This window comes from Rhipicephalus sanguineus, chromosome 10 (genome assembly GCF_013339695.2).
Source record: "Rhipicephalus sanguineus isolate Rsan-2018 chromosome 10, BIME_Rsan_1.4, whole genome shotgun sequence".
Classification (NCBI taxonomy): domain Eukaryota; kingdom Metazoa; phylum Arthropoda; class Arachnida; order Ixodida; family Ixodidae; genus Rhipicephalus; species Rhipicephalus sanguineus.
In genome coordinates this window covers 10,125,099-10,152,042 of record NC_051185.1, presented here as the reverse complement: position 1 = coordinate 10,152,042, position 26,944 = coordinate 10,125,099, and the positions used below count along the sequence as shown (strand labels likewise).

The 26,944-nt window shown below is 46.2% G+C and overlaps 2 protein-coding genes across 3 annotated transcripts; one reads left to right on the top strand and one right to left on the bottom strand.

Annotated features, from left to right (window-relative positions):
- Positions 1 to 1,610: 1,610 nt before the first annotated feature.
- On the bottom strand, positions 1,611 to 18,444 carry LOC119372335 (protein stum). Its single transcript, XM_049419850.1, has 6 exons — positions 17,930 to 18,444; positions 14,869 to 15,002; positions 11,720 to 12,056; positions 7,502 to 7,599; positions 3,545 to 5,015; positions 1,611 to 1,855 (listed from the first exon to the last, which is right to left on the bottom strand). Exons 1-6 carry the CDS (start codon positions 18,191 to 18,193, stop codon positions 1,679 to 1,681), a joined length of 2,481 nt encoding a protein of 826 aa, XP_049275807.1. The 5' UTR covers positions 18,194 to 18,444; the 3' UTR covers positions 1,611 to 1,678.
- Positions 18,445 to 19,569: 1,125 nt separating this feature from the next.
- LOC119407006 (zinc finger protein 235) lies at positions 19,570 to 26,280 on the top strand. 2 transcript variants are annotated; one of them, XM_037673830.2, is made up of 3 exons: positions 19,570 to 19,745; positions 23,550 to 23,723; positions 25,521 to 26,280. In XM_037673830.2, the coding sequence occupies exons 1-3, from the start codon at positions 19,740 to 19,742 to the stop codon at positions 25,827 to 25,829; spliced, it is 489 nt and encodes a 162-aa protein (XP_037529758.1). In that variant the 5' UTR covers positions 19,570 to 19,739; the 3' UTR covers positions 25,830 to 26,280. The 2 variants fall into 2 exon arrangements, with proteins under 2 accessions (XP_037529758.1, XP_037529757.1); XM_037673829.2 differs by lacking the exon at positions 19,570 to 19,745 and adding an exon at positions 19,840 to 20,108.
- The last annotated feature ends 664 nt before the right edge of the window (positions 26,281 to 26,944 follow it).

The window sequence follows — 26,944 nt, the reverse complement described above, 5'->3', positions numbered from 1 at the left end:
AGTTGATTACCGCCATGCATCCTATAAAAAGTAGGAAGACCATTCATATAGGCACTTTCTAAGGCATACTCAAACTGACTTCCGGAAAGCGTGACAGTGCTTTCAAGACACAGCCATATGAATCCAACAGACAGTTAAGCTAAAGAAAATATAGGGGACATTATTTGTTCTTTTTAACTGTAGTGTGATAATTATTATATAAATTGAAAAGGAATTAAAGTGGACGAGAAAGCACCCTTTCCATCGGTGGGATCCGGAGCCAGAACTTTCTAATAAAACATGACGTGACGGTCGCTGTACTCCTACTAAGTTTATTGAAAACAGACTGTGTCCGTATTCGCTTGCGCGGAAGCGAATACAGATTACTAAATAGGCAATTCTAAGCAGTCTGCATTCGTTGATCTACCGCCTTGAATGAGCATTCGCCCAGAATCTTTCGCGTCAGGTGCAGCGTTTTTCTGTTTTCAATAAACCTTCTAATAAAGTCGAAGGTTGTGAGCTCGTACCCAGCAGCGGAACTTCCGGTCGCCGTCACATGCCGGAGAGTCACGTTACCTCAACAGAGCATATGACGTCGTACCACCGCCGAAATTTGAATGAAAGGGCAATGTTCTGCCTGGCGTTGCGTTAGCTTCGCTATTTTGGCAGTGTCAGTGGTTGGCCCGTGTCACTGGGGTGCCAGTAATCTACGCCTTGCCGCGCTTAGCACTTCTCACTAGTTTGCCAGCATCACTACTGCCAGAACCAGAGTCGACAGCGACGTGCTGCTCTACAAGTGACGTCATGCGTGACGTTTCTGCTCGGGTCATGTGACTCGCACAGCCGATGGCGACCGAAGTTCCGCTACTGGGTTCTTAGGATATGTAATCCTGCATGCTGACCGCCAGGAGCCCAGAACATTATAACAATGTAAGCAAGCTCGCAACTAGCGGCCATCTTACAACCACAGCACACTGCACGCGCTGTGGTTGTAAGCCCATGCTTAATAGAACTAACGTGGTCGCAAGAAATTCAGATCAAATGATTAGACAAATCATTGAGGCGTTCGAAATGAACAGCAGCAAAGGCTGTGTGAGCCAACGTTTCTACAAAGAAGTTCTGTAAACGTTGGTGTGAGCTGCTCATCTGTTTCGTTGTCTGAAAAAGGGACAGTGTTCTTGTCAAGGTAGCGGTGGCGATGTCGCTGTAAAGCGACATGGTGCGATGGTGGTTTTACCACCCTTTTCTTCCTTCTTGTATCGAAGGTTGGATCGAAGGTCGCAGGTTCGGTCCATGTCGGCGGGAAGTTATCTTTTCGTCCACTTCACTTTTTTCAATGTTACATCGTAGTTACTACAAACAACACCCCCATACTTTGCTTTCTTGCCTCTTCGTTCTAATTGATGTTGTGTCTAGCAAACAAACAAAAAACGAGCCCTTAAAATTCGCCTTCTTTCCTTCTTGTACATTCTTTTTTATGCTGTTACCACGTGCAATAAACCCCTGTTGTTAGTAGCGCTGTGCCCTCGTGTCTTCCTTTGCGCCCTCGTGTTTCCTTCCGCTAAAACATAAGCGCAGAGCATCCCGTAACTGCCGATTCATCTGAGACTCGCCTTTGGCCGATTCTCGGCGTTCCGTTACTAGTATAGCCGCACTCTTGGACGGAGGTGGACGAAGAACCGAGCCCACGTGACCTTCGTCACTGAGCTTTTCGCTCAGGGAGGCTCGGTGTACGGGCGGCCTGCATGCGCGCGGTACTTGTCGGCTCGCTGTTTGTCTCTTGCGCGATGGGCGTGATGATGCAGACGACTTGCACTTGGCACATCCGCTGTCCAACACGTTTCGGAGTCGACGCCAGCCTCAGGTTGGCGGATTTCTGATCCCACCCCATCGGTAGGTACACGGCAGCAAGCAATAGAGAGAGAGAAAAAAATCAAGAGCGAAGGCTGAAAGCAGCACTGACACCAATTTTCGAAGCTGAGCTTACATCGCTATACAAATTTCCTGCATACAGAGACCGACGTTAAACCCCAACAATTATGATTATTACGGACACGGCTATGAGCAAGTGTGAAGCTCAGTAAACGTGTTGCGGCTCACTACGATATGGTTTCCGCATGACATCTAAAACTTGAAGAAATATTTATTTTGACTTGGTCAAACAACAACTCAGATGTTTAGAAAATTCAGCAGTTGTGGAAATCAATTTCATGCGAAGCAGTTAGAGAGTACTTCTATGCTGTATTTTATGGCTTTGAGCCAAGCGTTACGAGGTGGATCGACGTGTTTTTGTAAGTGTAGTAGCTGTGTGCAGATCGTGGGCTTACCAGGCACGTCGACAACACTGGCGTTTAAAAGGTCAGTTATGGTGCGACGTAACGTCAGCCCTCACGTTAGAGTACACACGTCAGTATTATCGGAACTAAGGGTACTTTATGGTGCAGTCATGTGAATATCACATGTAACTTTCGTTAATGTATTCCTCCGGGGTCGAGCAATGCTTCAATATAGCTTGCTGAATCATAGGAATGCAAATATAATGTTTATTAGACTGCTATAAAAGCGGAGCCAACACTGGAACCACAGACGTTAATCTGATATGACGCCTGTATATTAGGAGTACATATGTAGTGTTTATTGCTTTCTTGTAAAATTAGATAGCCACCACCACAACCACAACTGACGTTGCACCAACATTACGCCTGCATAGGCTGTTTTTCCCAACCAGTTTACACGCCTGGCGTGGCTTTGTGGTAGAATACCTGATTGCCACGCAGAATGCAGGAGTTCAATTCCTGCTGGGATCCTAACTTTTATTCTTTCCATTCGTCGGGTCAACGGTGCCGATGTCGGTTTTTCTTAACGCTCTCGCATTTAAATTACCAATGTCTGTTCTCACCGTTCCTGAGTAGATATAAACTGTCAATCACCTGTGGCGCATACCCGTACACCGCGTCCCAACGGGTATGTGCCACACGTGTCTGGAGGAAAGGGCTTGACGACGTACGCGACAGTATTTCCATGTTATTCGTGTCCTGACCAGACAGTTATATTCGTCAAATCCTCTTGCCCTTCTATGCCAATTTTGGTCTACACCAAGTTAAGGAAGCGATCATGAGAGCACCCAGACGTAGGCGGCTAGATAGCTAGATAGATACGTAGATAGAAACGCTCAAAGTGCCAAAGGTTCGCTAAAAAATGCTTCGCATTTAATAACAGAGAGCTGAGCTAGTTGATAAGTATTCATTCTAAATGTCCGTGTTTGCACGCCCTGCCTTTTAGAATGAATCTGAGATTTTTTTTTTTAAGGCGACTATGTATAACGAAAATACCACCGTGAGCTAGTTGGTCAGACGACTTTAAGCCATTGTGCGAAGCAACGAATGAAGTCTTGGAGTGAGAAAAGACTTCACATACCACCGGCTTTCGTGTTTTGTTTTCCGTCTCCAGTCTCTACCTTCGGTAATGTTTCGGTTAATAATTTTAATTCGACTGTAGATAGTCACTCGACCAATTGGATGGTTCCTAACGCGCTTGCTTTGCATTTTAAAGCAGCAGCCCATACCATGTAGGGCGGCTGGCCATCAATGTTGCCGCCGTAGGTAGTCTTGAATAGCTCGAGCCTCCTCATGGCAGCCTCGTCCACGACTCGGTCGGTCTCGCTGTTGGCCCAGCGCCAAATGTGTTGAGACGTGTCGTCGTCCCTAGCGCCTTGCTCGATCGGTATCCCACCGTGCGGCAAACGGTCATCAGCACGACGAAACAAGGGAAACGCGTCGACGCCGTCGTCGAAGTCCTCGACGTTCAACAGCTCGCTCACGAGATGCCCGGGATCGGACCAGCACGAACCCCTGGCGATGCCTCTGAAACCTCGCTCCTGTCCTCCGGTCTGCGTCTCCAGAACCGGGAACCTCGGCTCGACAAAAGGCAGTGGGCCTTCAGAGGCGAATGGGACTTCGCCAGGACTCAGACGGCCGCCGTCTTCGTCCTCCTGAAGCGAAGCTGCCTCGAAGGCACCGTGGTCTGCCGGCAGCGCGTCTTGAGGAAGGAAAGGCGGGTGTTCGTAGAAGAGCCCGGGAGATTGCGTCTGCGACGAGAGAAGCATTCGCTCGTCGTCAGAACGAACCGACGTAGGCCTGAAGGATGACCCCGGACGGCTATCCTCCACAACGACGCGGTTACCCTCTTCAACACCACTCTCTTCCTCCTGCGAAACTGAGATTTCGGAGTAGCTTCCACTTCTCGAAGAGTGGCTGGAAACGTCTTCACTGCCGTTAGTGGAGTCTAAATTGGACGGAGCGCGCGAATTCACCACTGGACCGCTTTGAGTGACGACCTCCTGGTCACTGGCTCTTCTCAGGATCGGCACGGCGCATGTCTCCGCAACGGAGTCGTGTTCTTGACGTCGCTGAGGCTTCGGGCGCTTTCCTCTCTTCCGACGACTCTCTCGACTCTCTTCATCGTGGGAAGGCGGGAATGAGGCGGTGTCCCGCGAAGAGACGCGTCCTGTCGAGCGGCTTGATCTTCGAACAGGTGGCGCCGGTGATCCCGGGGGCGACGGAGCCGCACTCGCCGAACGGTCGCGCGAGGAGTGACTGGGGTGTCGGCTGATGCTCCGGGATCGGCCCGACCTGCTCACTGCCGCCGGACTGGACGGCCTCCGACGATGTCCCTCGTCCAGCCTCCCGCTATGCGCCGTGCTCACGCTAATCAGCAGCGCCATCTCGCTTACTATCCTCGATAGCCTGTCGAGCGACGCGTACATTTCTTCGAGCGTTGCTGCGGCCCTCCTGCTATCAGCGGACTCCTCTTCTTGCGCGTACGGCTGTTCTTCCTGCCCCTGCTCGTAATGATGATGACGGTGGTGGTGGCGATGGCTTGTTCCTTCACTCGACGCTCCCGCTTCCCGCTGTCGAGCCGGCGACTGACTCCTCGACTCTGCTTCTGTGATTCGGGACGGCGACTGTACCAGGCGCTTCCGTTTGACCGCTTTCACCTTTGCCTTGAAGCCGATAGAGTCAACCCTGGACTTTGGGCTGCAGAAAAGGTCTGACAGGTGAACAACGCTTCGGTTTCCGGTTGACTAACATGCGACTCAGATTATTAAAAACTGAGACCAACTTACTGGACTCTCTTCCTTATCTAGGGAATGGCTTCCAAAATTTATTAGTATCTTACAGGTGCTGCCTGTTGCGGGCCTTTCGGCTCACGACGTCCTCTACAGCTGAGTAATCTCTTGGCAAAAAAAAAAAACCAACGCTCCGATCAGTAGCATAGCCAGGAACTTTTTTCAAGGGGAGGGGGGGGGGGGGCGTTAACTATATTTTGTGTAAGTTCTTAAAGCTGAACATTTTAACAGATTTGCCTGTCTGGTTGGGTTACTTAAGAGTTTCAAAGAGGTCCAATTAAAAAATTGGTTTATTTCCCGACGTTTCGGAATCAACTCGATTCCTTCTTCAGGGGGAGTGTGTAAGTTCGTGTGTGCATTTGTATGTGTGCGTGTCCATGTACACTTGCAAAATTGAACAATGTTGGGAATATTGACCCCCCCCCCCCGAATTCTGCCTCTCCCCCCCCCCCCCCTGGCTACGGCAGTGGCTGCGATGTTTCAAGAAAAAGCAACACAAAAATCTAGGCTTATTCGTTATTTTCAGTTACATTTTAAGAAAACTATAGCAATCAGTTAACAGACTCTACGTTAACCTCTACGTTAACCTATGGCTGACTTAACTGAACGTTGAAGCCGCGGAGCGAGTGATCAAGGCTGGTCAGGCCCTGCGGTGAATCATGCGAGCTCGACAACTCGCAACCACTGTTACCCGAACATACTGTGGGGGCTTCGTTGCTTTTGCGATACCGCTGCCATGCACGAAGTCGATGGTTCGATTCCTGGCCGCAATAGACACCACATTCAGAAATCAAACCTGGGACTTTACTATCAGGGAGGCATTTCTAGGATTCGGGGACATCTCTACCTTCCGCCATCTCTTGGCGGCACCCTGCCGTAAGTGAATGAGGAATATGCGAGAAGAAAAAGTCATATCTGACGAAAAAGAACTACTTATCAAAATTGACTCCCGGTTCAGTACATCAGAGGCCCACTGCAACGTTCTAGTGAGAATGCAGTGCCGGACTGCACAACGCGTGTGGCTTCCCCGAAACATTGGAACCCCGCCTGTGAGAGTCACATAGGCCGCACAGTAAATATGAAATATTCGAACCCGGTGATATCCCGCCTTGTTTACCCAAACATATGAAAGACGGATAAGTGCGAGAACTGTGGTTCTAGAGCCACTCTGGAACACATGCTATGGCAACTTCGAGGGATAACAAAAAAACAATAATGGGGATGCAGTCTCTAGCGATCGCCTTCGCACGCGTTGGGAGACTGCTACAAATCTCTGCCCTTGAAGATCAACTTCGGGCTGTTTAGTGGGCCGAGGAATCCACCAGGACTCTAGAATTCCTGGCCGAGACCTTTTGCACGTCCCACAAACTCGCAGGACCCTTCAGTAAAGTTCTTTGACTGACTGGCTGACTAGTAAAAGCTATGTACTTTTTGTCACGCAGCTGGAATTTTACCAGAGTGTTCCAGTGGGTCTCTGCTGTGTACAACCGAGTGTCTGCTTCGATAATTATTTTCTTTTTTTGTCATATATGGTTTTTTTTTTCTCGACTATTTCCCGTTCAATTACGGCGGGGCATCGTTGCCGCCGCCGAGAGATGGCACCACGTGTCTCCATGTCATAGTCATGAGTCATTGAAGTAGCCAGGAGTGCCCTCCACCCTCCTCCCTCCCAAAATTTTCAAATTTGCATGTGTGTATATATATATATATATATATATATATATATATATATATATATATATGCATAATGCATAGTGTTTGGTTGACCTCGAGAAAAATTTCTGACTGCGCCCCTGTCACGAGTGCAAAGACCTTTTGACGATGGGTATTTGTGTGTGTATGTTAAAGTCGTTCATAGTAAAGCCCACGATCTCCGCTAATGCGTCAGTCTATCGTCTCTGCGTTATATATCAATCTAACAGAATGCTATGCCGGGCGTGTTGGTTCGTGGTCTTATACATATATATATATATATATATATATATATATATATATATATATATATATATATATATATATATATATATATATATATATATATATATATATATGCATAATGCATAGTGTTTGGTTGACCTCGAGAAAAATTTCTGACTGCGCCCCTGTCACGAGTGCAAAGACCTTTTGACGATGGGTATTTGTGTGTGTACGTTAAAGTCGTTCATAGTAAAGCCCACGATCTCCGCTAATGCGTCAGTCTATCGTCTCTGCGTTATATATCAATCTAACAGAATGCTATGCCGGGCGTGTTGGTTCGTGGTCTTAATACAAAAGCAAAGCGCAAGAAAGAGAGGACAAGAGGACGGGACGATCGCTTTCCCGTCTACTTGTCTCTCTTCTGTCTTTCTTTTTCTTTTTTTGAGCTCTGCTTTTATTATATACCAGTCAGCCCACCTGTGGTCTAGACTTCTCCAGCGTTGCACGAGGCCAGCGGAAGAAGACGTCGAGGGAAGTGCGCTCGGTCGCCCCGAAGTTCCAGGTTCAGCCCAGGACTGAAAGAAAATAGCACACATTATTATACGGCAGACCCTCGCTTCTCGTGACATAAGCCACGCCTATCAAAGTATTTTTTTCGGATACGCGCTACCCCGCCTCCGCGCTAGAGTACCCCGCACCCTCACTGACGTTACTGTGGTCGCCATGCTGGCGCACACTACAGGCATGGTGGAAACGCGCATCGGCATAAAGGGCCCCTAAACCACCTCGAATATTTCTAACGATTCGAGCAAACTCGCCTATCAGGTTCAGAATGCCGTCGCGATCAATGCCAAACGCGGCAGCGCTACGCGAACAGGCGCACCACGAAATTAGTAAAAAAAAAGGCAGCCTATCTGCGTGCTTCGCTGCAGATGTCGTCGAAAGACTTCTGCCGGCCGTACTACATGAGTCCTGGTCTCATCCGCGGCCACCCGTGATGCTGTTCCCAGGGCCACTGCCAGGTGGCAGCACCATATCGTCGGCAGAGGGCGTTTTCGCGCATAGCGTCGCATTTTCAGCGAATCCTAAGAAACACTAGGGTCTTTAGAATTACGTATCTATGTATTTTCTAATAAAGGAACACACCACCTAATACTTACGTATTGATGTTGCGCCTCAGATATGCGTAATATTTGCTTTTTGATCGACAATGTTCACAAGTATGAACGCAGCTATCAGTTCAAGCTGGCTGGGCGTTCAGCAAGTGCCTAAGCTTTGTCCGGGTGGCTGAATCGTGTGACAGACAGACAGACAGACAGACAGACAGACAGACAGACAGACAGACACGCCGAAATTTCTGCGTTCAAATATCCCAAGAAAGACTATCGTCTTTAAAAACAATCTCGTGCTCCTCTCTGAGCCTTTCCGGTATCGCCAGCGCTGGCCGTGATGTCACCAGTAGAAAACGCTGATGGTAACACCACGAGAATCTTTTCATATACTATCAAGCCCACGCGCTCCTTTCTCTTCCTTCTCGCAAGGCAAGGAGGAACACTCGGAGAGGAGGAGAGAAAAGCCGACGAACTGAGCATAGCGAAGGAAAGAGCGAAACGAGCGAGGGCCGCGTTTCAATCACAAAACACGCGTAACTCCGATTTACGGCACCATTTCGGAAAATTCTCGCGGCTACACTGTTTGTTGTAGACTCGTGCACAGCTGCAACACCGCAACAAAATTTAGATATCTGTGTGGTTTAGGGCCCCTTTGACGCAGGTTACCGAGTCCCTATACTGGAAAAAAAATTTTTTTCGTCAATGAATTTGATTTTTAACACGTCATTTCGTGAAACGAATACTTAGAGCGAGTGTTAGTGAGCGTGCTTCGAGGCATCTGCAACGTTGTATTTAGGTACAGTTTCGTCGCGCATTTCAAAAAGAAGTTCTCACCCAGGCCACCTTAATGTACCTCTATTTCTCTCCGTTTTCTCTCTCTCTCTCTTATTTCTAATAAAGCTGAGAGAGCTTCTTCTGCCAGACTATTCAGACGAGCAAAAGTATTATTTTCACACTGCTAAAATTCGAATTGTTATATTGCGCAGATGAGGAAATGGTGGTAACAGTAAGGTTGTGGGTGGTTAAATAAAATTGTGACATGAAGTATAATTTAAAGCTCTGGCCGAAACGCTAACATAAATATTGGGGACGACCTTGACTTAGGTGTCTGCTATTGGCACTCGCATATTGGCGTTCGTGTGCATTGGTGTATTCCTTGCGTTAACATTGTTTCGTCGCACTGGCGAAGCGGATCTCGGAGGCCACGTAAAAAGAAGCGCGTGGTTGAGAGCTGTTCCGCCAGGTGCCGCAACCATCCCAGCTGCTCACAATCTTTCACTGGACTCAATCAATTAATTTTCATTCGTTATCCTGGCAGTTAATTATCCTTACGTTACGTAAACTTATGCTCCGATGTCCTACTATCCAATATAACTGTTAACTTGAACCAGAATTATCAATTTCATACCGGTTTTATGTTTTTGCAAGACTTTTTCTGAATATTCAGAAAACTTGACGTAAGTGCTCGACCGGAAGTGCCCGGAAGGGAACCAATTTGACTGTGACTCGTTGCACGTACCACTGAAAATGCTTCTTTCTCCAGCTGTACCAAGCAGCTATGGCAACGTAAGGATGGCGTTCGTGTGCCCGTGTCTTCTAGAACAAACTCTCGGAGAGACTAAAAAACAAAGCATTACAATGACTATCTGTATCCCTCGACGCAAGTGAATCTGTAACATGCACTACATGTGCATACTTGACAGCAGTACACCACCAGAGCTTGCGGAAACCCTGAACTCGACCTTGCGAGAAGTGCATGCGCAATCGGCAAATGCCTCTTCTCTCCAAACTTTTGCGGCTACACTATCGTCATTTGTATTTTTTATTAACTAGCCGGAGTGCTTCTGGTTTTAACTCGCACAAACCATGACGGAGTTGTGCCTCTCTGTTTAGGGACTGCGCATCATCATTTGCTTCACCGGGGCATTCCTCCCGGCTCCGAATTGACAAGCAACAAAGGAGCGCTAAAGAAACGGGTACGGGATCAAAAGACACACAGGACAGGCACTCAGTTTTCAACTGTTGCTTTAATAATTAAAAATTTAGCGCCTGTCCTGTGTACCCCTTACTGGCGTCCCCTTTTCTTCAGCGCTTCTTTGTTCCGCATCAAGTATGAACCAACTTGCCCCAAAACAGGCGTCACTAATCCATAATAACAGTGTGCCTCTGACGCCCCGATGGAGTCCTGTGGTGGTGGATGTAGGCATTCATTGTCGGGGGCTCGCCAACGAACTGAACGTTCCATCCATGCCTCAATACTCTCCCGTTCTCGCTGCGTCTTAGCCTTACCTAAAATTGTCACCTTAGCAAACAGAGGCGAACAACCACACAACTTGCAGTGCAGCGGCAAGTTACCACCGGTGCCCGTGGGTAGAAGATTTTCATGCTCCCTCAACCTAACATTGACACATCGACCCGACTGCGTGGTTGTTCGCCTCTGTTTGCTAAGGTGACAATTTTAGGTAAGGCTAAGACGCAGCGAGAACGGGAGATTATTGAGGCATTCCATATTTGGAAACTTGGTCCAGACAAATGCGTTAGTGCGGCTTCTGTTTATCTTACCAGGAAAGAATTTTTGTTTCTAGCACAGAGGTGATCTGCTTAGATTAGCTGTGTGTGCTTTTTGGGGTGTTTGGTTTTGTTTGTCATCTGCGCATGCGTCGTACGGTCAGGGGGAAGGTTTTTCCGAAATAAACGCCAGTTGTTAGTGCCACGTCTCTGCGCTCTGTCTCTGTTTTCTGCCGCTCTGCTGTTTTCCGCTTTTCGACGTTTTGTGGCTTCTTTTGTAGTTAACTAAGTTCCATCCACTACTCTTAACTGCTCCTTGTAAAGGCTAGTTCACACCGGCGACTAGCCCTGGTCGCGCGACCATTTGCGACTGCAAGTCAAAAAGCGACTCAAAGCGACCGATGTTCACACCTGCGTGCGACCTATATACGTATGTCGCCACATAGAATTCACGTCTGCTCGTATATAGCTCGCATTGCTATTGCCCCGTAAAATAAGGTGACGTCCTGTTCCTGCGCATGTGATTGGCTCAGAGCTTTGCGACTGCAGTCGCGCGAGTGAAAAATCGAGCAGCGAGCGACTGAGTCAAAGCAGTCTCTTTGCGACCAAAACGGCCATTTGCGACCATTTGCGACCAGTCGCTTTGCGACTAACTTAGTCGCGCGACCGTTGCTAGTCGCCGGTGTGAACGAGCCCTAAGGCTGAAGCCTCAAACTCCTTTAACACAATGGAGTTAAACAGCTTGTTTCGAAGAAAATTCAGGTGTTAAGGCGTCCACCGAGAAACGAAGCTAGGCTAGCGATTGAAATGGCGATGCTAACGGGGCCTGATTGTGCTATCGCGTTCTACTCTTGAAAGCGAAGTTGAAGCGTCCTGCAAGTTTTTTTTTTTCTTTACCTCGTATTTGAATTCTTGGCTCATTCGCTGCAGCCAGTAGAAATAAAAGCTGACGACGCTTACACAGGGAGAGTGCATTGAACAATTTACTGATTCCTGCAAATAATGAGGCAGTCAGCTCACCTGGTAAGCTATGAGCCTACTTTATTTTACTGTTCTCAGCTGCAGTCAAACTCACCCTCTGCGAGTGGGGCGAGGCATACCCCGAGGCATTTCCGGAGGGGTACCCTGACGCTGGAGTCCTAAATCCCTCGTCGACCTCTTCGTCGGCGTGGCTCACGGGGTCCTCCGGGAACGCGCTGCGGACTTCGCTGAAGGACGACCGCTTGTTCAGCGTGCTCTGCCCGGCGCTTTCTGTGAATAGCACGGCTTGTTTGATCTGCTCCAGGTTGGGTAGACTGTAGGAAAAGACGCCACCCAGCTGAGCGTCAAGGATGGAGCCCTTCAGTTGCTCCCAGTGCTTCTGCTCCCGCTTGGTATCTTGCTGCTTCTTCCGGCCAGAAGAGGATTCGAGTCTATGAAGCAAAAGACAACGGTCCCAGTCATGGACTTCGGCAGGGGGGTGCAAAAGGGGAACTTGCCCCCCCCCCCCTCCCCCTCCCAAGCCACACCACCAGTAGCTATTTTACCATAGATGCCTCATCAAACGCGAAGATTGACCGTTGGCGGCGTCGACACGATGCAAAAAATCATCACCACGGGAAGACGTCGCTATATGGCGTCATCATGGTGTCACTTATCGCCAATATTCAGGTGAGGCGCAGATAGCTTGCAATGCCTCCGATCCTGGAGGCAGTGCAATATCACGTTATGTGCAGAAAGCTTTCGGAGAGGGGTGGGAGAGAATCAATACATTGACTGAAGAAAAAGAAGATGGCTTCCGCCTTCGAGTCGAAAAAGTTCGAAGCGAATTCGAATAGTAGCAGAATTTGAATAGTAGCAAGGTGCGAGTTATATCCATAATCATACGTTAAATTTTAAAGTTTGCCATACTTATCCCATATAAGCCCATTTAACACGCTTTTAGGCCATAAAAAAATTAATCGCTATGTAGGTAATATGCACCCTTAACCATCAAGTGCGGCTTCTCTGCAGTGCAGATTTGTCTCGAATACGTGGTTTTCACAGCTTTGCATAATATGTTGCAGAGAAACCACCTTTTCAGGCCTGTAACATACGGTAAAATATGTCTATCTGTTCGTTTCGAATACTTCGAAGATTCGAAAATTTAAGTTAGTGTCGAAGCGAATTCAAATACTGTAATATTCGTTGGAATATCCCCCCCCCCCTATTCACCTAAGAGGGGGGGGGGGCGCAAAGTCAGCCCCACACATTGACATAATCGGAGGGGGGGGGCGCAATGTCAGCGCCATTACAGTGACATAATTGGGAGGGGGGCGCTGCGACGAACCTTCGCCCCCCCCCTGAAGGAGAACCCTGCGCACGCCTATGGATGGCTGTGATCTGTATTTGTCTTGATCATCCGATCTTTATGTTTGTTGTGTGTTGGTAACGAGCAGTGCGCCTGCGCGTGCTAACGCGGCTGTGTATATATGTAGCGAAGCTTTTCTTATAAAGCTTAGTTGGCGAGTTGCGCTGGTCCCGTGCATCGGTGTTCTTTCTTTGTCCTGTGTCGCGCCCGCGCTATCCAGCATTTAAGATGGTGATTTGTAATCTCTAAAAGTAGTATGGGCACCACAAGGACACAGAATATGCGGAGGATGTCCGTGCCTCCAACCGGAGCCCGTATTCACAGAAAGCTGTTGCGCTAGAATCTTTAATAAAAAATAAAATTCTAGTCAATTCCGACGTTAGATATATTATTATAAAAAGCAATGTGCCAATGGCAGAAAGCATTTAACGAATGAAGAGCGCTGTCAATATGGTCCTAGAGACTTTCAATCATGCAGGCTATCACAGCAGTACATGCAGTCGATATACGCAGCAGTATGTTTGCAGCGTACATATGCAGAGATATATGCAGCAGTATATTGAAATCACAAAATACGGCAATTAGTTCTATACATCGCATAAGTATATATGAATGTTTTAAAGAATTTACCGTATTTTTGACGCACAAGTTTGCTTCACGGCATTACTGTTTCGTGATATTGCGAGGAAGGTGGCTTTACGGCAATACGCGGGGATCTTTTTTTCTTTTTTTTTTTCTCGGTTCGTATTTGTGGGTGCGGGTTATATGCAGGGGCGGGTTATGCGCAAGAAACTACGGTGTCGATGTACAATAATAATAATCATTGGGGTTTAACGTCCCAAAACCACATATTATTATGAGAGACGTCGTGGTGGAGAGCTCCAGAAATTTCTGGTCATCATCACCATCATCAGCCTGTCTACGCCCACTGCAGGGCAAAAGCCTCTCCCATCCCATGTTCCGCCAATCAACCCGGTCCTGTGCTTTCTGCTGCCAAGTTATACCTACAAACTTCTTAATCTCATCTGCCCACCTAATTTTCTGTCTCCCCCTCACGCGTTTGCCATCTCTTGGAATCCAGTCAGTTACCCTTAATGACCACCGGTTATCCCGCCGACGTGCTACGTGCCCGGCCCATATCCATTTCTGGTATCGATGTACAAACCGCCTCAACATTTTCGTACGCAGCTGAGTCCGCCTTGGCCCTAATGTCGGCTTTGTTCCTCAGTCGTAATGAATGGCGACGGCGAACTTCTTTTCTCCGCGTTCGACTGTGTTATCGCCAGCTCTGCGGAGAACACCAGGTTCTTCCCATTCACGGCAACCATCGCGTTAACGAAGGGAGCGGAGAATCGCGGAGAGGCGAACGGCGACCGCGCACGAAAGCGCGTGATGGAAAGCGGTAGTTTCTACTCGCTCCGCGCGGCGCCCTCCTAATCACACCGCTCACTCTCCCAAATGCATGCGAGAAGGTCCCTTGCCCGAGAAGCCAAGTCCTCCTGAGGGAAAGCAAACTTCTTGGGGAATTTTGCGCTGTCCGATATATCAAGTGTTCCGGCTATTTTTGCTCAATGTAGCCGTAGCTTTTCCCATGCCAGGGGCGTAGCCAGGGGGTGAGGGGGGTTGGGGGTTCAACCTCCGCCCCCCCCCCCGAAAGTTTTCAATTTTGCTTGCGTATATGTACACGCACACATACAAACGCACGCACGAACATACATAAGGTATGGTTGAACCCCCCTCTCCCCCGCAGCCCCCGAAAAAAATTTCCGGCTACGCCCCTGTCCCATGCACTGACTGTCGTATTTGAAAATAGTTCAATATAACGGATAATTCGGTTTACCCGAGTTTGATATCGTCGGGTTTGACTGCAGTGCTCAATACACCAATAAGCATACCTGATGGAGAGCAGAACGATTTCTCGCCGGAGCTTCTTTTCATGTTGGCGTAAGAGCGGCGCAATGTCGAAATAGTTTCCTTGCGACTGCTCCTTGGCGCACGGTTCCATGCCATTCGGCTCAGCATCACAAGCCTGGTAGATAGCAGACCCTTTAATAAAATATCCACGAAAGCAGCTGGAAGCTTATTTGCAGTCACGTTCAATAGTAATCTGTTCTCAATTTAAAAATAATAAATTAACAGGGTTCTACGGTTATCATGAAGTTCCTAATGAAACTAATATTTGAAATATGTTTAACAGCCTCACTAGGCCAAGAAATGGAACAGTGAAGCAGTGATGGCTAGTAAAATTGAGCGTGCAACAGGCATTAATGTAACCACTAAAGAATCATAAATGTGCTTGTTTGGAGAAAAATGTATCCTATACTAAATAGCATGTATAATATGTGTGGTGTAGGATCCAGTGGAATCGCAGAAAAATTGCAACAAGTGTTGTTGGTATATACTCGTACGTACGACAGGCAAGGCGGTTGCTTGCAGTAAGCTTACTTGAGGGCATTGCTTTGTTATGCAACTATAAGCTGATTGATCTGGTACTTTTCCCATTCTGTGGGCATTGTGAGCTGGAAAAAATTAACATGCCTATAATATGTTGTTCAATGAAGCGCAGTTAGATGTCCCTTACAAATGCCTGCAAATGCCTCACTGATCCTTTGATAATTATAAAAGTACTTGGTGAATTACAATATTTGTTGAAAACCAACTAATTAGGTGTTATCAAAGAATACTGACAGCTACTCCAGTGCACATGAAACAATAAGTACTAGGTTTTCGTCACATAATGCAGTTCTTTATTAAAATCTTGGTGCTAGATGGCTGGTATATGCTGTATATCACAACGTTGTCTAGAATTCCCGATGACCATTAAAGTTTTCAAAGTGACCGTAACCTTAGTTATCCTTAGTATGCCAAGTTGAAGACTCCTATCTGCTCTGAATATAAATTAATTTCCTTCACTCATAAACAGGCAACTTCTGATTTCCCATATTATATGAAGCTCCCTTACACTTGTACTTTGCATCTAGCCTTTAATAAAATGACGTATTACTAAAACCAGCAAAAGAGTTGCAAACGCTGGGTTACGTGTGTTGAAACTTGAGTCAATACACAACTCAAACGCACTGCTTGTCATACATAACATTTGTCACCACACAGCTTGAATTCATTTCGTCCATTCAGTCGCCCCATCAAGTGCACTTAACCTCTATGTTGGAAGCAGTGCAGAATAAAGCACACGATCCGTTTATGGCAACTATGACTGTCATACCGGTATAACAAAAATAGAGCTAGTCATATAGTGTCAAACAATTAGTGCTTGGCCTTCTATTGCACTTTTATGCCTACCGTAAAATCACGAGCAAGAGCCCCTTTTCGGGAGACGATATATGTGCCAATGACTGAGCAGCCGAGCACCGTAACCACTGGGCCAACATGACTGCAATGTGTAGCTAAAGCTTTGTTCACAATTGTTTCTGAATTCTTCCGCCATCAGGCAATGGCTGTAGCACCTATTAAGCGAACTTCAAAGGAATTAAACCTCACACAGGGAAGAGAAATGACAGCCACTGAGCCAACTTGGTAGGTCTTGTTACTGAACATTTCTTTATACAAGCACACAGCACATGTATGATCACAACCAATCACTCATTGTCGGGGTTACAGCCTCCTCAATCACGAAGGAGTGTGTAGAGCTTCAAACTTCTTGTCCTCACAATGAGTCGTGCCTCAAGAAGTAAAGAAATTTGCATGATGACTGTGAGCACTTGATTTGCACAGTATATATACCCCGGTAATTTTTAATAAGTCTAATAAAACGGGCACAGGCACTGGTAGATGCACTAGTTGAGAAACGTAAAACTTTCTATTAAAAAAAAAAATACTACCCTACAGGGTGGTTGGAAGTCTGAAGGAATCACGTCTGGTTGAAGAGAATCATGAAGTGAACAAAACAGATGCTGACTGAGGTGACATGTTCACAGGTGCCGTAGCTGTGCTTCAGGTTCCGCACACCTGCGTGGGGCCAAACCTCAAGTTTTGAATAATGTTATCAATTTGCTCTGCAGGTTTGGTAGCTCCATTATGCCAATGACCCTGAATTGAAACTATAGGTTTAGAAAGAAACCAGAGAAACAATTTACAGTGGCGAACACGTGCACCAACTTCTACAGTTCATTGAAAGATGAAAAAAATGCATGCATCGGCAAAAAATAGTGCCTGACAGGTTCCAATGTATGAATATGGCATTGACCACTCAACTCAAGGACTAACGCATGCGATCTGTTATAGCAAATTAGAAATTTGTTGCACGATAACTAATAACAGAAAGAAGAAATAAAGCATGTCTAGAAATGACAAGGCCCGAATCCTGCCCCCGCACTCAAAATACAACGCTCTAACCTGCATGTCAGGCTTGACTACCTTCATTGACAATATGTAGATTCTGAACTGCATTAAAAAGTTGCAGGGAATGACATGTATGCCATCTAAATTATGAAAAAAAAAAAACGCAACATTGCAGGCACAGAAACAAATAGTAAAGGGCGGGGACTATAGTTATATTACAAGGACTCCTACAGTACAACTATCGACACACAGTTGTTCACTAATTAAACAGCTATGAACCGATGTAATGAGTTTGGACGTCAATGACAGCGACCAAAGCCTACCAATATTAATCGACGATCGAGGGAAATCTACGGTGTTTCGAGTGTCCAATGCCTTGGAACATATTTCCTCAAGCATAAAGCAGGGTCTGCGTGGAAAGATTCGCACGGGTAAACATCCAAAAAGCACTGATAACAAAAACAACGTACACGGTGCAGAATCTATAAACACCACTTTGAGTAGAACACGGTGCCGAAACTGCGCACCAACTAACGTTGAGCTACAAACGTAGAGGTGGTTCGCTCAATGCCCAGCTTGAAGCCGCATTCCTCAAGAGCATCTCCATAGGCACACCGCGAACTTTGAGCAACAGACTAGGTAAAGAATGTGCCTCACTTCGTGAGTCACTTCAAGACCGAACGAAGCACCAACGACAACGTGCCAAGAGGAACCATGGCGCCTGTCCATGGTCTGCTTGATGCGTTTGGCGGCCTTCTCGTGACTGTCCGGGTATTTCTTGCACGCAGCGGTGCACACAGACAGGCTATCGCGCAAAAGCGAGCCGCTCATCTCCGTGTAATGCAACACCAGTTCACCATCCATGTCAGCAGCCGATGCGTCCGCCGGGAATACATCGAAAGTCGAGACGTTGACGACCATCACACAGGTACCAGTTGTATAACCGCTTCACGCTGTTGCTTGTATGCATGTTCGAGTGCTCCAAACAACTCGAAAACAAAGACCCGACAAACCATGCGACACACCCCCACGACGTGAAACGCCGCGCCTTGACCGACGACATCCGGAACACCAGAATAGTAAGAGCCCCGACAACTTTTCAGCATGCGTGACATACTACGTCATAAACGAAACTCGACGGTAGCAACTGTTACTTCGTGTTTTCGAAGCGATCATACAAGCGTTCATTTTGATACAAGGCTTCTTCGATAATGCAACCCGCGAAGACACATTTCGACGTCGTAATTAGTTTACCCATGCGAGATTGCAACCTTTCATGTCTTTGGTGCGCAACACGTGAATGAGACGAATTTCAAAACGAACGTACCGTGTATGTCAGATGTTTTCATTCTCTGGAATTTGATGCATAGTGCGTCCCAGTGCACCGTCCGGCGACATCTATCTTGTTCTTCACCTATATCTGTGGCTCACACCCACTGTGGGGAATTGGCCAAGAATTGAATGGTTTTTTACTGTTTTGAAAATAGTCTAGCCCGGGTTGCTCAGCCTTCAGAGTTGTTCTGTGTTCCCCTCTTTTGACACCTACCTTCAGCCGCTGCAAGAGTGTATGTGCTTTATCATAAATCATTTAAGAAAGCACAAGTTTAAAATTGTTTATGATCTAAAATATTAGCACGCCGCACCGTCTTTGTTTTGACCCCGCCATAAAACCAAAGCGCACCACAAAATGGTATTTCGTTTTTTCTTCTCCGGCTGAATTTAAAGATCAAGAACTAGACACAGGCTAAAATAGAGCCACCTGTAAATTCAGAGTTTCCCGGAACAATTAATATTGCAGGAATTAAACTCTGTTCTACACTAACACAGGAAGAGTGGCCAAAGCGCCAGCATTTATGTGAAATCGTTGATGTCGCGCTGCGATTTTGCGTCAGACCTCCATCTTCCACTGAACTTCGTCTTATTTGTTTGGACCAGTGCATAGAGTTTCTTACAATATGGACCAGTGGTTCCGTACTATAAACAGTAGTATGAAACTCTATGGTATTGTGGCTTCCCTCAGAACCTAGACTTTTATATGCAGCAGGATTGATGATTGAAAAATTTTTAGTGTTGGTTTAGTGCCTTGTCTAGTTCGATTAAAACAAATTCACATCCCAGTTCTCTGCCCTTTACGGCAGAATGTCCTTATTTTCCCCACTATTCATTTTTATCCTTTCTCTCTAGTTTTCTGCCACCGATACTCTAACCGTCTATTACTTATTTCTATCGCGGACATGTTCACGTGCCCAAACATTCAGCTGGGTTACACTTATAGTGAACTAGAACATTTATAAGTGGGTGTTCTCAGAACCACGACCATGCATCATGAGTTTAGTACTGTAGCGCCTCTGCCGGGAGTTCACCGCAAGGTTTTCACTCTCCTCATGTGTTCGCATATGGTTCGCACTGTACTACGCGCGACGACCACTCGACCTCACTCTCTCCCACTGTTTTCAAACAGGGGTTCATGAAGGTAAGACGCTTATTGGTTAATCCACTAAATGCGAGAACATGCTAGAACATTCTTTTCACTACCCCTATATAAGCATGCGTACGGCCAAAATGAGTCACTTCGTTTCATTCTCCGGAGCTGTCAGTCAGCTGAGCAAAGATCAGACGACGCCCCAACACCTGACTAGCCGACCTTCTGACGTAAAATATTTAACTGATCGCGGCCAGCTTGACAAGCAACTAAACTTTCGTACTGATTTTGTTAATTTTATTAATTTTGTTGTCGACCGGTGTGGAAGTGAAGCGGGCAACCGGCAGCTACTCAAGACAGGTCGGCTAGACAAATTCTGCAATCGCACTCAACATGCCTTCCAATGCGCGCCGGGTAAATCAATTTTCGTATATATTGCACACAACTTGTTGATCGGCTTGTTTATGTTTGAACTGCGCTTTGCCGGCATGCTTAGTGTATCGTAATTTTCTATCGTTTCTTTCTAGCTTGTGTTTGTTTCTGTGAAACTTGTTTCCTATCTGCTCTCCACAGCATGTAGAAAGCGATCACGCGCGATGGAATTTTTATTATTTTTCCCAACTTTGCCTGAAGAGTGGCGGGCTGCTGGTGTCAACGATTCTAGCCTGTGTAACCCAAGTGCGGCCGCAGATCGTGTGATTGTTTTGAAGGCTGTGTGTTCGCTAGCGGTGCTACTTACCTTAAGTTTTCACCTACAAAAATATTTCTCCAGAACACATTCCCCTTTTTGCTCAACACGGTCTGCGCAATAATTAAGTAGAAGAATTGCAATCAAAACTATATCTTCGCAAGCGAACACGCGGTAAAAGAGAAAATCGTTTCAGTAATAGGAGGAAGTTCGCTTCTCTGCATGGCCTGTAATCACTCTTCGTTGCGGTAATATCGCGAAAAAAAATAAAAGGAGGAGGGACGTTAAGTCCGGTGCCCAATCATTGATGCGGCGTAGTCGACTTAGTGCTAATGCGCAATTCATTATACAGAAACATTTGGCTGAAAGATTCGCAGTGCACGATTGTCAGATAGCCTCTTGTATGCCTCTCAGTTTAGAGATTGTCAGAGATCAATGCCTCTGCCATGCCCACACGTAAACTCTCATGCGACTCATTTGTTCGCATGCCCCTTTTGCACAAGGTGTCTGCGTTGAATGCTTTGCTGACAGGTCAGTGAAAGATCCTGTAGATCACGTTCTGTTCATTGCAAGTGCAGGCATAGTACAAAAGATTCTGATCTAGTTTGTCTACGCCACCCATTGTGCTGTTTTAGTCGAGGTCGAGGTCTGATTTCTGCACTGTTATTTGTCTAGAATGAATTTGTTTGTCACTTCCGTCATTGTTGCAGAATAAATCCTGCTTAAAAGATAAACTCTCTTTTTTTTTTCTCTCATCACTGTAAGCTTGCCAAGCTCCTTCTGCATTGATATGATACTATAGGCTCATTCACACCGGTGTCTAGCACCGGTCGTGTGACTAAGTCACGAATGGGCATTTTGATTGCAAAGCTACTGCTTTTGCCCAGTCGCTCACTGCTCGCTTTTTCGGTCGCATGACTGCAGTTGCAACTTTCTGAGCCCATCACGTGTGCAGGAAGAGGACATCGGCTTATTTTACAGGGCAATGGCAATGCAAGCCATATGTGAGCAGACGTGAATTCTGTGTGGCAACACATATAAGTCGCGCACAGGTGTGAACATCGGTCGTATAGAGTGTCGCCGATAGAGAATAGTCATGCAACCGGTGCAAGTCACGGTGTGAATGAGCCTTAAATTATTCGCCAATGACCATTTTGGTCGCAATCAATCAATCACTCAGTTTATTATCATGATATAAAAGGATGTTACAGGGAGTAAAATAGACAAGGGCCCCAAAGTACACGACTGCAACGGGACCTGCAAAGTGACTGCTTTGGCCCAGTCACTCACTGCTCGATTTTTCATTCGTCTGACTTACAGTCTCAACTTTTTGAGCCAATCGTGTGCGAAGGAAGAGGGGGTCGGCTTATTTTACGGGGCAGTGGCAATGCAAGCCATATGTGAGAGACATGTGAGCAGACGTGAATTGTGTGTGGGGACAGCGGGCAGATGTGAACATCGGTCACGTAGAGCGTCGCCGATAGCAAATGGTGGTGCGACCAGAGCAAGTCACAGGTGTGAATGAGCCTCAAGTTGTTCGCAAATGGCCATTTTGGTCGCAAAGTGACTGCTTTGGCCCAGTCACTCGCTGCTCGATTTTTCATTTGTGCAATTGCAGTCTCAACTTTTTGAGCCAATCGCGTGCAAAGGAAGAGGACATCAGCTTATCTTGCGGGGCAATGGCAGTGCAAGCCATATATGAGCAGACGTGAATCCTGTGTGGTGACACTATAAGTCCCGCAGCTGTGAACATCGGTCACGGAGAGTGATGCCGATAGCAAATGGTCGTGTGATCGGTGCAAGTCACGGGTGTGAATTGCAATAACGGCATGCAAACCACTACAATGCAATTTTCTTTCAAACTAAGAATTTTTTTGGCAAGAAACAAGCACTATGAGGTTTCTGGAACACTATTTCAACAATCAATGTCGACTTAATATTTGCCTTTAGTGTTAATACCTGCCTTTAGTGTCCCCTTAAGGAATGCATCATATGCCTAGCTTGTCGGTCATTTTGGCTTCAGTAATGCCTCTTAATACCATTCAGCACTCTGAGAAGGTGGTGCATCACCTCAATGATATTGTGGCTGGCATCTGCACATGCAGCAATGATTTGCAAGGGGAGCATCATTCAGTTAGTGCATGTTACTTCTGCACTCCCTGAAGCAATAATTTAAGCACCTAGTAGACTGCCTGATCTAGTGTTTGCTGCTCAAAGGGATCCAATATACCACATGCAGAATGCTGTCAGTGTATGTCGATTTATTCTTTGATGACCATCATGGCTACCTTACCTAGGCATGCTTCTTGTGCACAAGCTGATCACAAAAGCTAGAAGTACCTGAGCACCACCTGCTCTTTACTTAAGATTATATAAAATATTGTGATTGTATAGAACTATGGCTGCACCTGTCCAACTGGTGAACTTATAGTCAGGATTCAGTACAGGCAGTTAATCTTCGAAGGAAAACTTTCTGCAACAACAATCTGCATTGTTGGATTACTAGCTTTCAACAACTGAGCTGATTAGCACACAAGCACTTCCATGAAATGTGGGCAGGATTTTAACACAGCGTTTCGAAAGGTCAAGCTGAATATGCTTTCTTCAGTCATTTCTTATGTGCATGATAAAACAGCAGAGGCTTTCTTGCTAGAACTTCATAACACCCACAAGTGTCAGTATAGACATAAAACGCAATGTCTAGAAATCTGATCTTCACTTTAACTGGGGGACCTTGTGTTAATTTGATCAGAACTCGCGAACGATGGTTGCAACAGCAGCACCACATAAGTCAGATAGGTTACGGCCACATTTAAAGCACTCAAGAAAGTTATCTGAATATTTGAAGAATTCTAAAACATCAGTGTTTTTAAGTTGAGTTCAAACCTCACTGTCTTGATTGGCTAAGAAAGGCCACTAAGAACTGGGACAACAGGAAAAGCACTGTAGATTAGATTGCCTTGGTTTGCAAATGTGGTTCATGTGGTCCACCGAGTGAATGTCACCCTAATGTGTAATGTCAGTGGAAAAAGGAAGCTACCAACTTTCATGTATCTGCCTTCTCATAGGTGAGAATGTAGCCATATGATACATGCCACACCCCATCTTATGCCATATTCTTCATTCACGCCAGCAGTTCTAATCCAGAAAAAAAACTTTTCTCACAGCTCAGCGCTGGGCCATTCAAGTGCGCACCATGCAACAAGAGCTTCACAGGGGCAAAAAGCTTTGCGGAGCACAGGGACAGCAACCAGCATCGCAAGCGCTGTGGTGAAGTCCCCTCTGTCGCATCCCCCCTGTCACACCTCCCAAGCGCACCGCACTCATCCCAGTCACAAAATGTAAGCGCTAATTTTACGAACGTTCATAAAGAAAGCAGCGCTACGAGTCTATCTTCTGAACTATGTAGCTCGGCCAGTCACAATGCCTAAAAACTTAAACTGTACCAGTGAACTTGAAAAATGACAACATTATATCAATACACAAGCATGGCATGGTTTTCTGAATGAAAGAAGGGGAATTTTAAGGGCTCGTTTTTCTTTGTTAGACACACCATTAACGAGAACTACCAGACGATCAAGCCAAGGAAAGTAGGGGGGATGTTATCTGTAGTAATTGGGATATAAATTAGAAGAAATTAAAGTGGACGAAAAGATAACTAGCCGTCGGCAGGGACCGAATCTGAAACCTTCGAATATTGTGTCTGATGTGCTACCAATTGAGCTACAGCAGCAGTCATCCTCCCGTCCTCTTTATCGGGTATATCTGTACACGTAAAGTTGGGAAAGCTAATCAGTGCTGCTCACAGCCATGACAGCGAGTGTGGAACACTCTTTTTTCTGCCTGCTGGCTCACATAGCTTGTGATCCTTTTACGAGCTCGTAGCTGACCAATAATCCCTCGCATACTACCTGAAGGCATGAAGTCTGCCAGAATGAGACCCTTGCTATGAATGAAGGAAAGAAGGCGAATTTAAGAGCCACGTGACGCCAGCAGGCAGAGAAAAGATTGTTCCACACTCGCCGTCATAGCTGCGAGCAACGTTGATCAGCACTCCCAGCTTTAAATGCACAGATACGCCCAATAATGTGGGCAGGAGGACGACCGCCGCCATAGCTCAATTGGTAGAGCATCGGACACAGTATTCGAAGGTTGCAGGTCGGTCCCTGTCAGCGGCAAGTTATCTTTTCACCCACTTTAATTTCTTCCAATTTATATCACAATTAACACAAATAACATCCCCTATACTTTCCTTGGCTTGATCGTCTGGTAGTTCTCATTAATGTTGTGTCTAACAAAGAAAAACGAGCCCTTAAAATTCCCCATCCTTTGTTCAGAAAACCATGCCGTGCTTGTGTATTAATATAATATTGCCATTTTTCAAGTTCACTGGTACAGTTTAAGTTTTTAGGCATTCTGTATAGCATATCGCAAGCTTCTTAAGTATAGGATCTCCTCCGTGTTTATCAAATTGACTGTTATACCGCCATCTCCAACCATTTTTGATCAGTGTTTCCTGCTAAGTCTTTGTGAATTAGAAGCCCCACACCATACTCTTTCTTCTCAGGGAGCCCTCTGTAACAAAGGATGTGGCCATTGATCAGCACTGTGTGCATGGTTGATTACCATGCTACAAAAAATATTCTGGTTCTCTTTGAAGCTTCATATTCCTAGATAAAAGCGTGTGTTGTTCATCTTCATCTATCAATAGAAAGCAACAGTGCCCAGACCAATCATAATAGTGCATGCTTGGAAAAATTTATTTTGTTTTTACTTTGTCATTTCAAACCTCATCTTTAATTGTTTGCTTGCTTTCAGTCGGCTAAAGTGTGTGTAGTACGTCTTACCAGAACAAATGAAAGCTAACTCAATTGGTAAGGATACACTGCAATTGACCGTTTCCCTTCTGTTGTTTCCATGTCCACTCACATAAATTTTTGCTCTTATACTTCCCGCCAGGTTTGTTCTGAACTAAGGCCTGTACAGCCCTCGTGCAGTATGCATTCAAGAGAGAACACTTATACTTCTTGCACAGTTGCTTCGATGTGTATGTGTTGCAATGCATTAGTCTTCACATGGCGTAGCAGTTCCCACTTGCTGTAGTATTTCACACCACTGTATTTCACTTTTCTCCACAGCCAAACAACGAACCATACAAGTGCATGACATGCAATGAAAGATTCACTGGACCTGAAAGCTATGCAAAGCATGGGGACTTCAGTATCGACGGCAAAGGATGCTCCTCTGCAACACATTCTTCACCTGCAATCAAAAATTTTGTTCGATGTGACACCTGCAATACGGGAATTTCTGGTGTCAAGAACATGAAGGAGCATGACAAGGGGAAAAAGCACAGAAAGGCTTTGGCCGTGCTTCAGGGTTTTTCCTCTGTTCCCCTTAATGTTCCTACAGGCAAATCATCTTTGCCGCCTTTTACTAGTATATAATGACATGCCATCTTCTCTGATGCTGCGTGCCCCAAGTGGTCAGCCAGTAGATGATACCAATTCTATCCACACACCACAGCCGGTGGCCACTCTAGATTCAAACACTTGCAGCTCAAACCCGCACAATGTGTCTCCTAGCTCAATGTCATATGCTCCTCGTGTTCAGGATCGTTCCACCAATCATGAGGGGAAGCACAGTGAAGCAGTGAAGACTATGGAGGATAGAGACCAGGAGCAAAGTTCAAGCTTCACAAGCAGTGAAAGCGCAGAAGGCTGCTTTTCTGCACACATTGCTGTCAAGCCTGTGTACAGTAATGATGGAATGAAATGCAAAGTGGGTGGCCTTGAAGGTTACGGTTGTAGGAAGTGTGGCATCGTCTTATTTCTGAATCTTAAGGCAGCAGAGCGCCACTATAGAACAGACAGTCACAGTGCTGTTGTTGAAACACTGTAGCGGGCAGCTTCAGTGCAAAGAAGTGCCAAGTTCAGATTAGCTGTCAGATGAAACTTTTTTTACTTCATGACCTTGGCAGCTTACTTGACTCTTTGCATGGCAGTGTTGTGTAGTCTTTGCTGCAGCAGATTTTATAGGCACACGGTGCACAAATGGACTTGGCACGACACAAAGTTGGGTTAGTCAGTAGGGATTTATCAGAAAAAAAAGTTAGACGCAGACAAGAGAAGGGAAATGGACAACACAGATACCGACTACCAATTGAAAGGTCACACTTGGCAGAAAAGAATGTGGGCACAAAACTTATTTGCTCTTGCTCAGAAATGGCAGCACCACCCAGTCTAGGACAGCGTAGGTCTGTGTGAAAGATAACTGTTTAAGCAAGGCATTTTCTCTTTACACAATGTAGTCACACAATGGCGAATGCTCTCTTTTCCATTAGTATTGACGTGCCAAGCCTCTACCAAATGACATGTTACCCCAGCATTGGCGTAAACCACAGGGGAGTTCGGGAGAAGCCTGACCCCCCCCCCCACCCCCGGTGTGTTCAGACGGGGGGAGGGTGTGGAGCATGCCATTCTGGTGTCCCCTCCCCCTCAAGGTTTACCTTTCAAATATCATACTTGCTTGCTTCAATAAGACGGAAAGGCGAGCTAGTTGG

What these genes read in the sequence shown, in the direction of transcription:
- LOC119372335 (XM_049419850.1), bottom strand. Translation starts at nt 18,193, where the DNA reads ATGGTCGTCAACGTCTCGACTTTCGATGTATTCCCGGCGGACGCATCG. An exon ending in ATCGTTCTGCTCTCCATCAG is followed by an intron (nt 12,057 to 14,868) that starts GTATGCTTATTG and finishes TTTGCTTCATAG; the next exon opens with ACTCGAATCCTCTTCTGGCC. An exon ending in CCTCGCCCCACTCGCAGAGG is followed by an intron (nt 7,600 to 11,719) that starts GTGAGTTTGACT and finishes ATTTTCTTTCAG; the next exon opens with TCCTGGGCTGAACCTGGAAC.
- LOC119407006 (XM_037673829.2), top strand. Translation starts at nt 20,088, where the DNA reads ATGCCTTCCAATGCGCGCCGG. An exon ending in TGCCTTCCAATGCGCGCCGG is followed by an intron (nt 20,109 to 23,549) that starts GTAAATCAATTT and finishes CTTTTCTCACAG; the next exon opens with CTCAGCGCTGGGCCATTCAA. An exon ending in ACTCATCCCAGTCACAAAAT is followed by an intron (nt 23,724 to 25,520) that starts GTAAGCGCTAAT and finishes TTTTCTCCACAG; the next exon opens with CCAAACAACGAACCATACAA.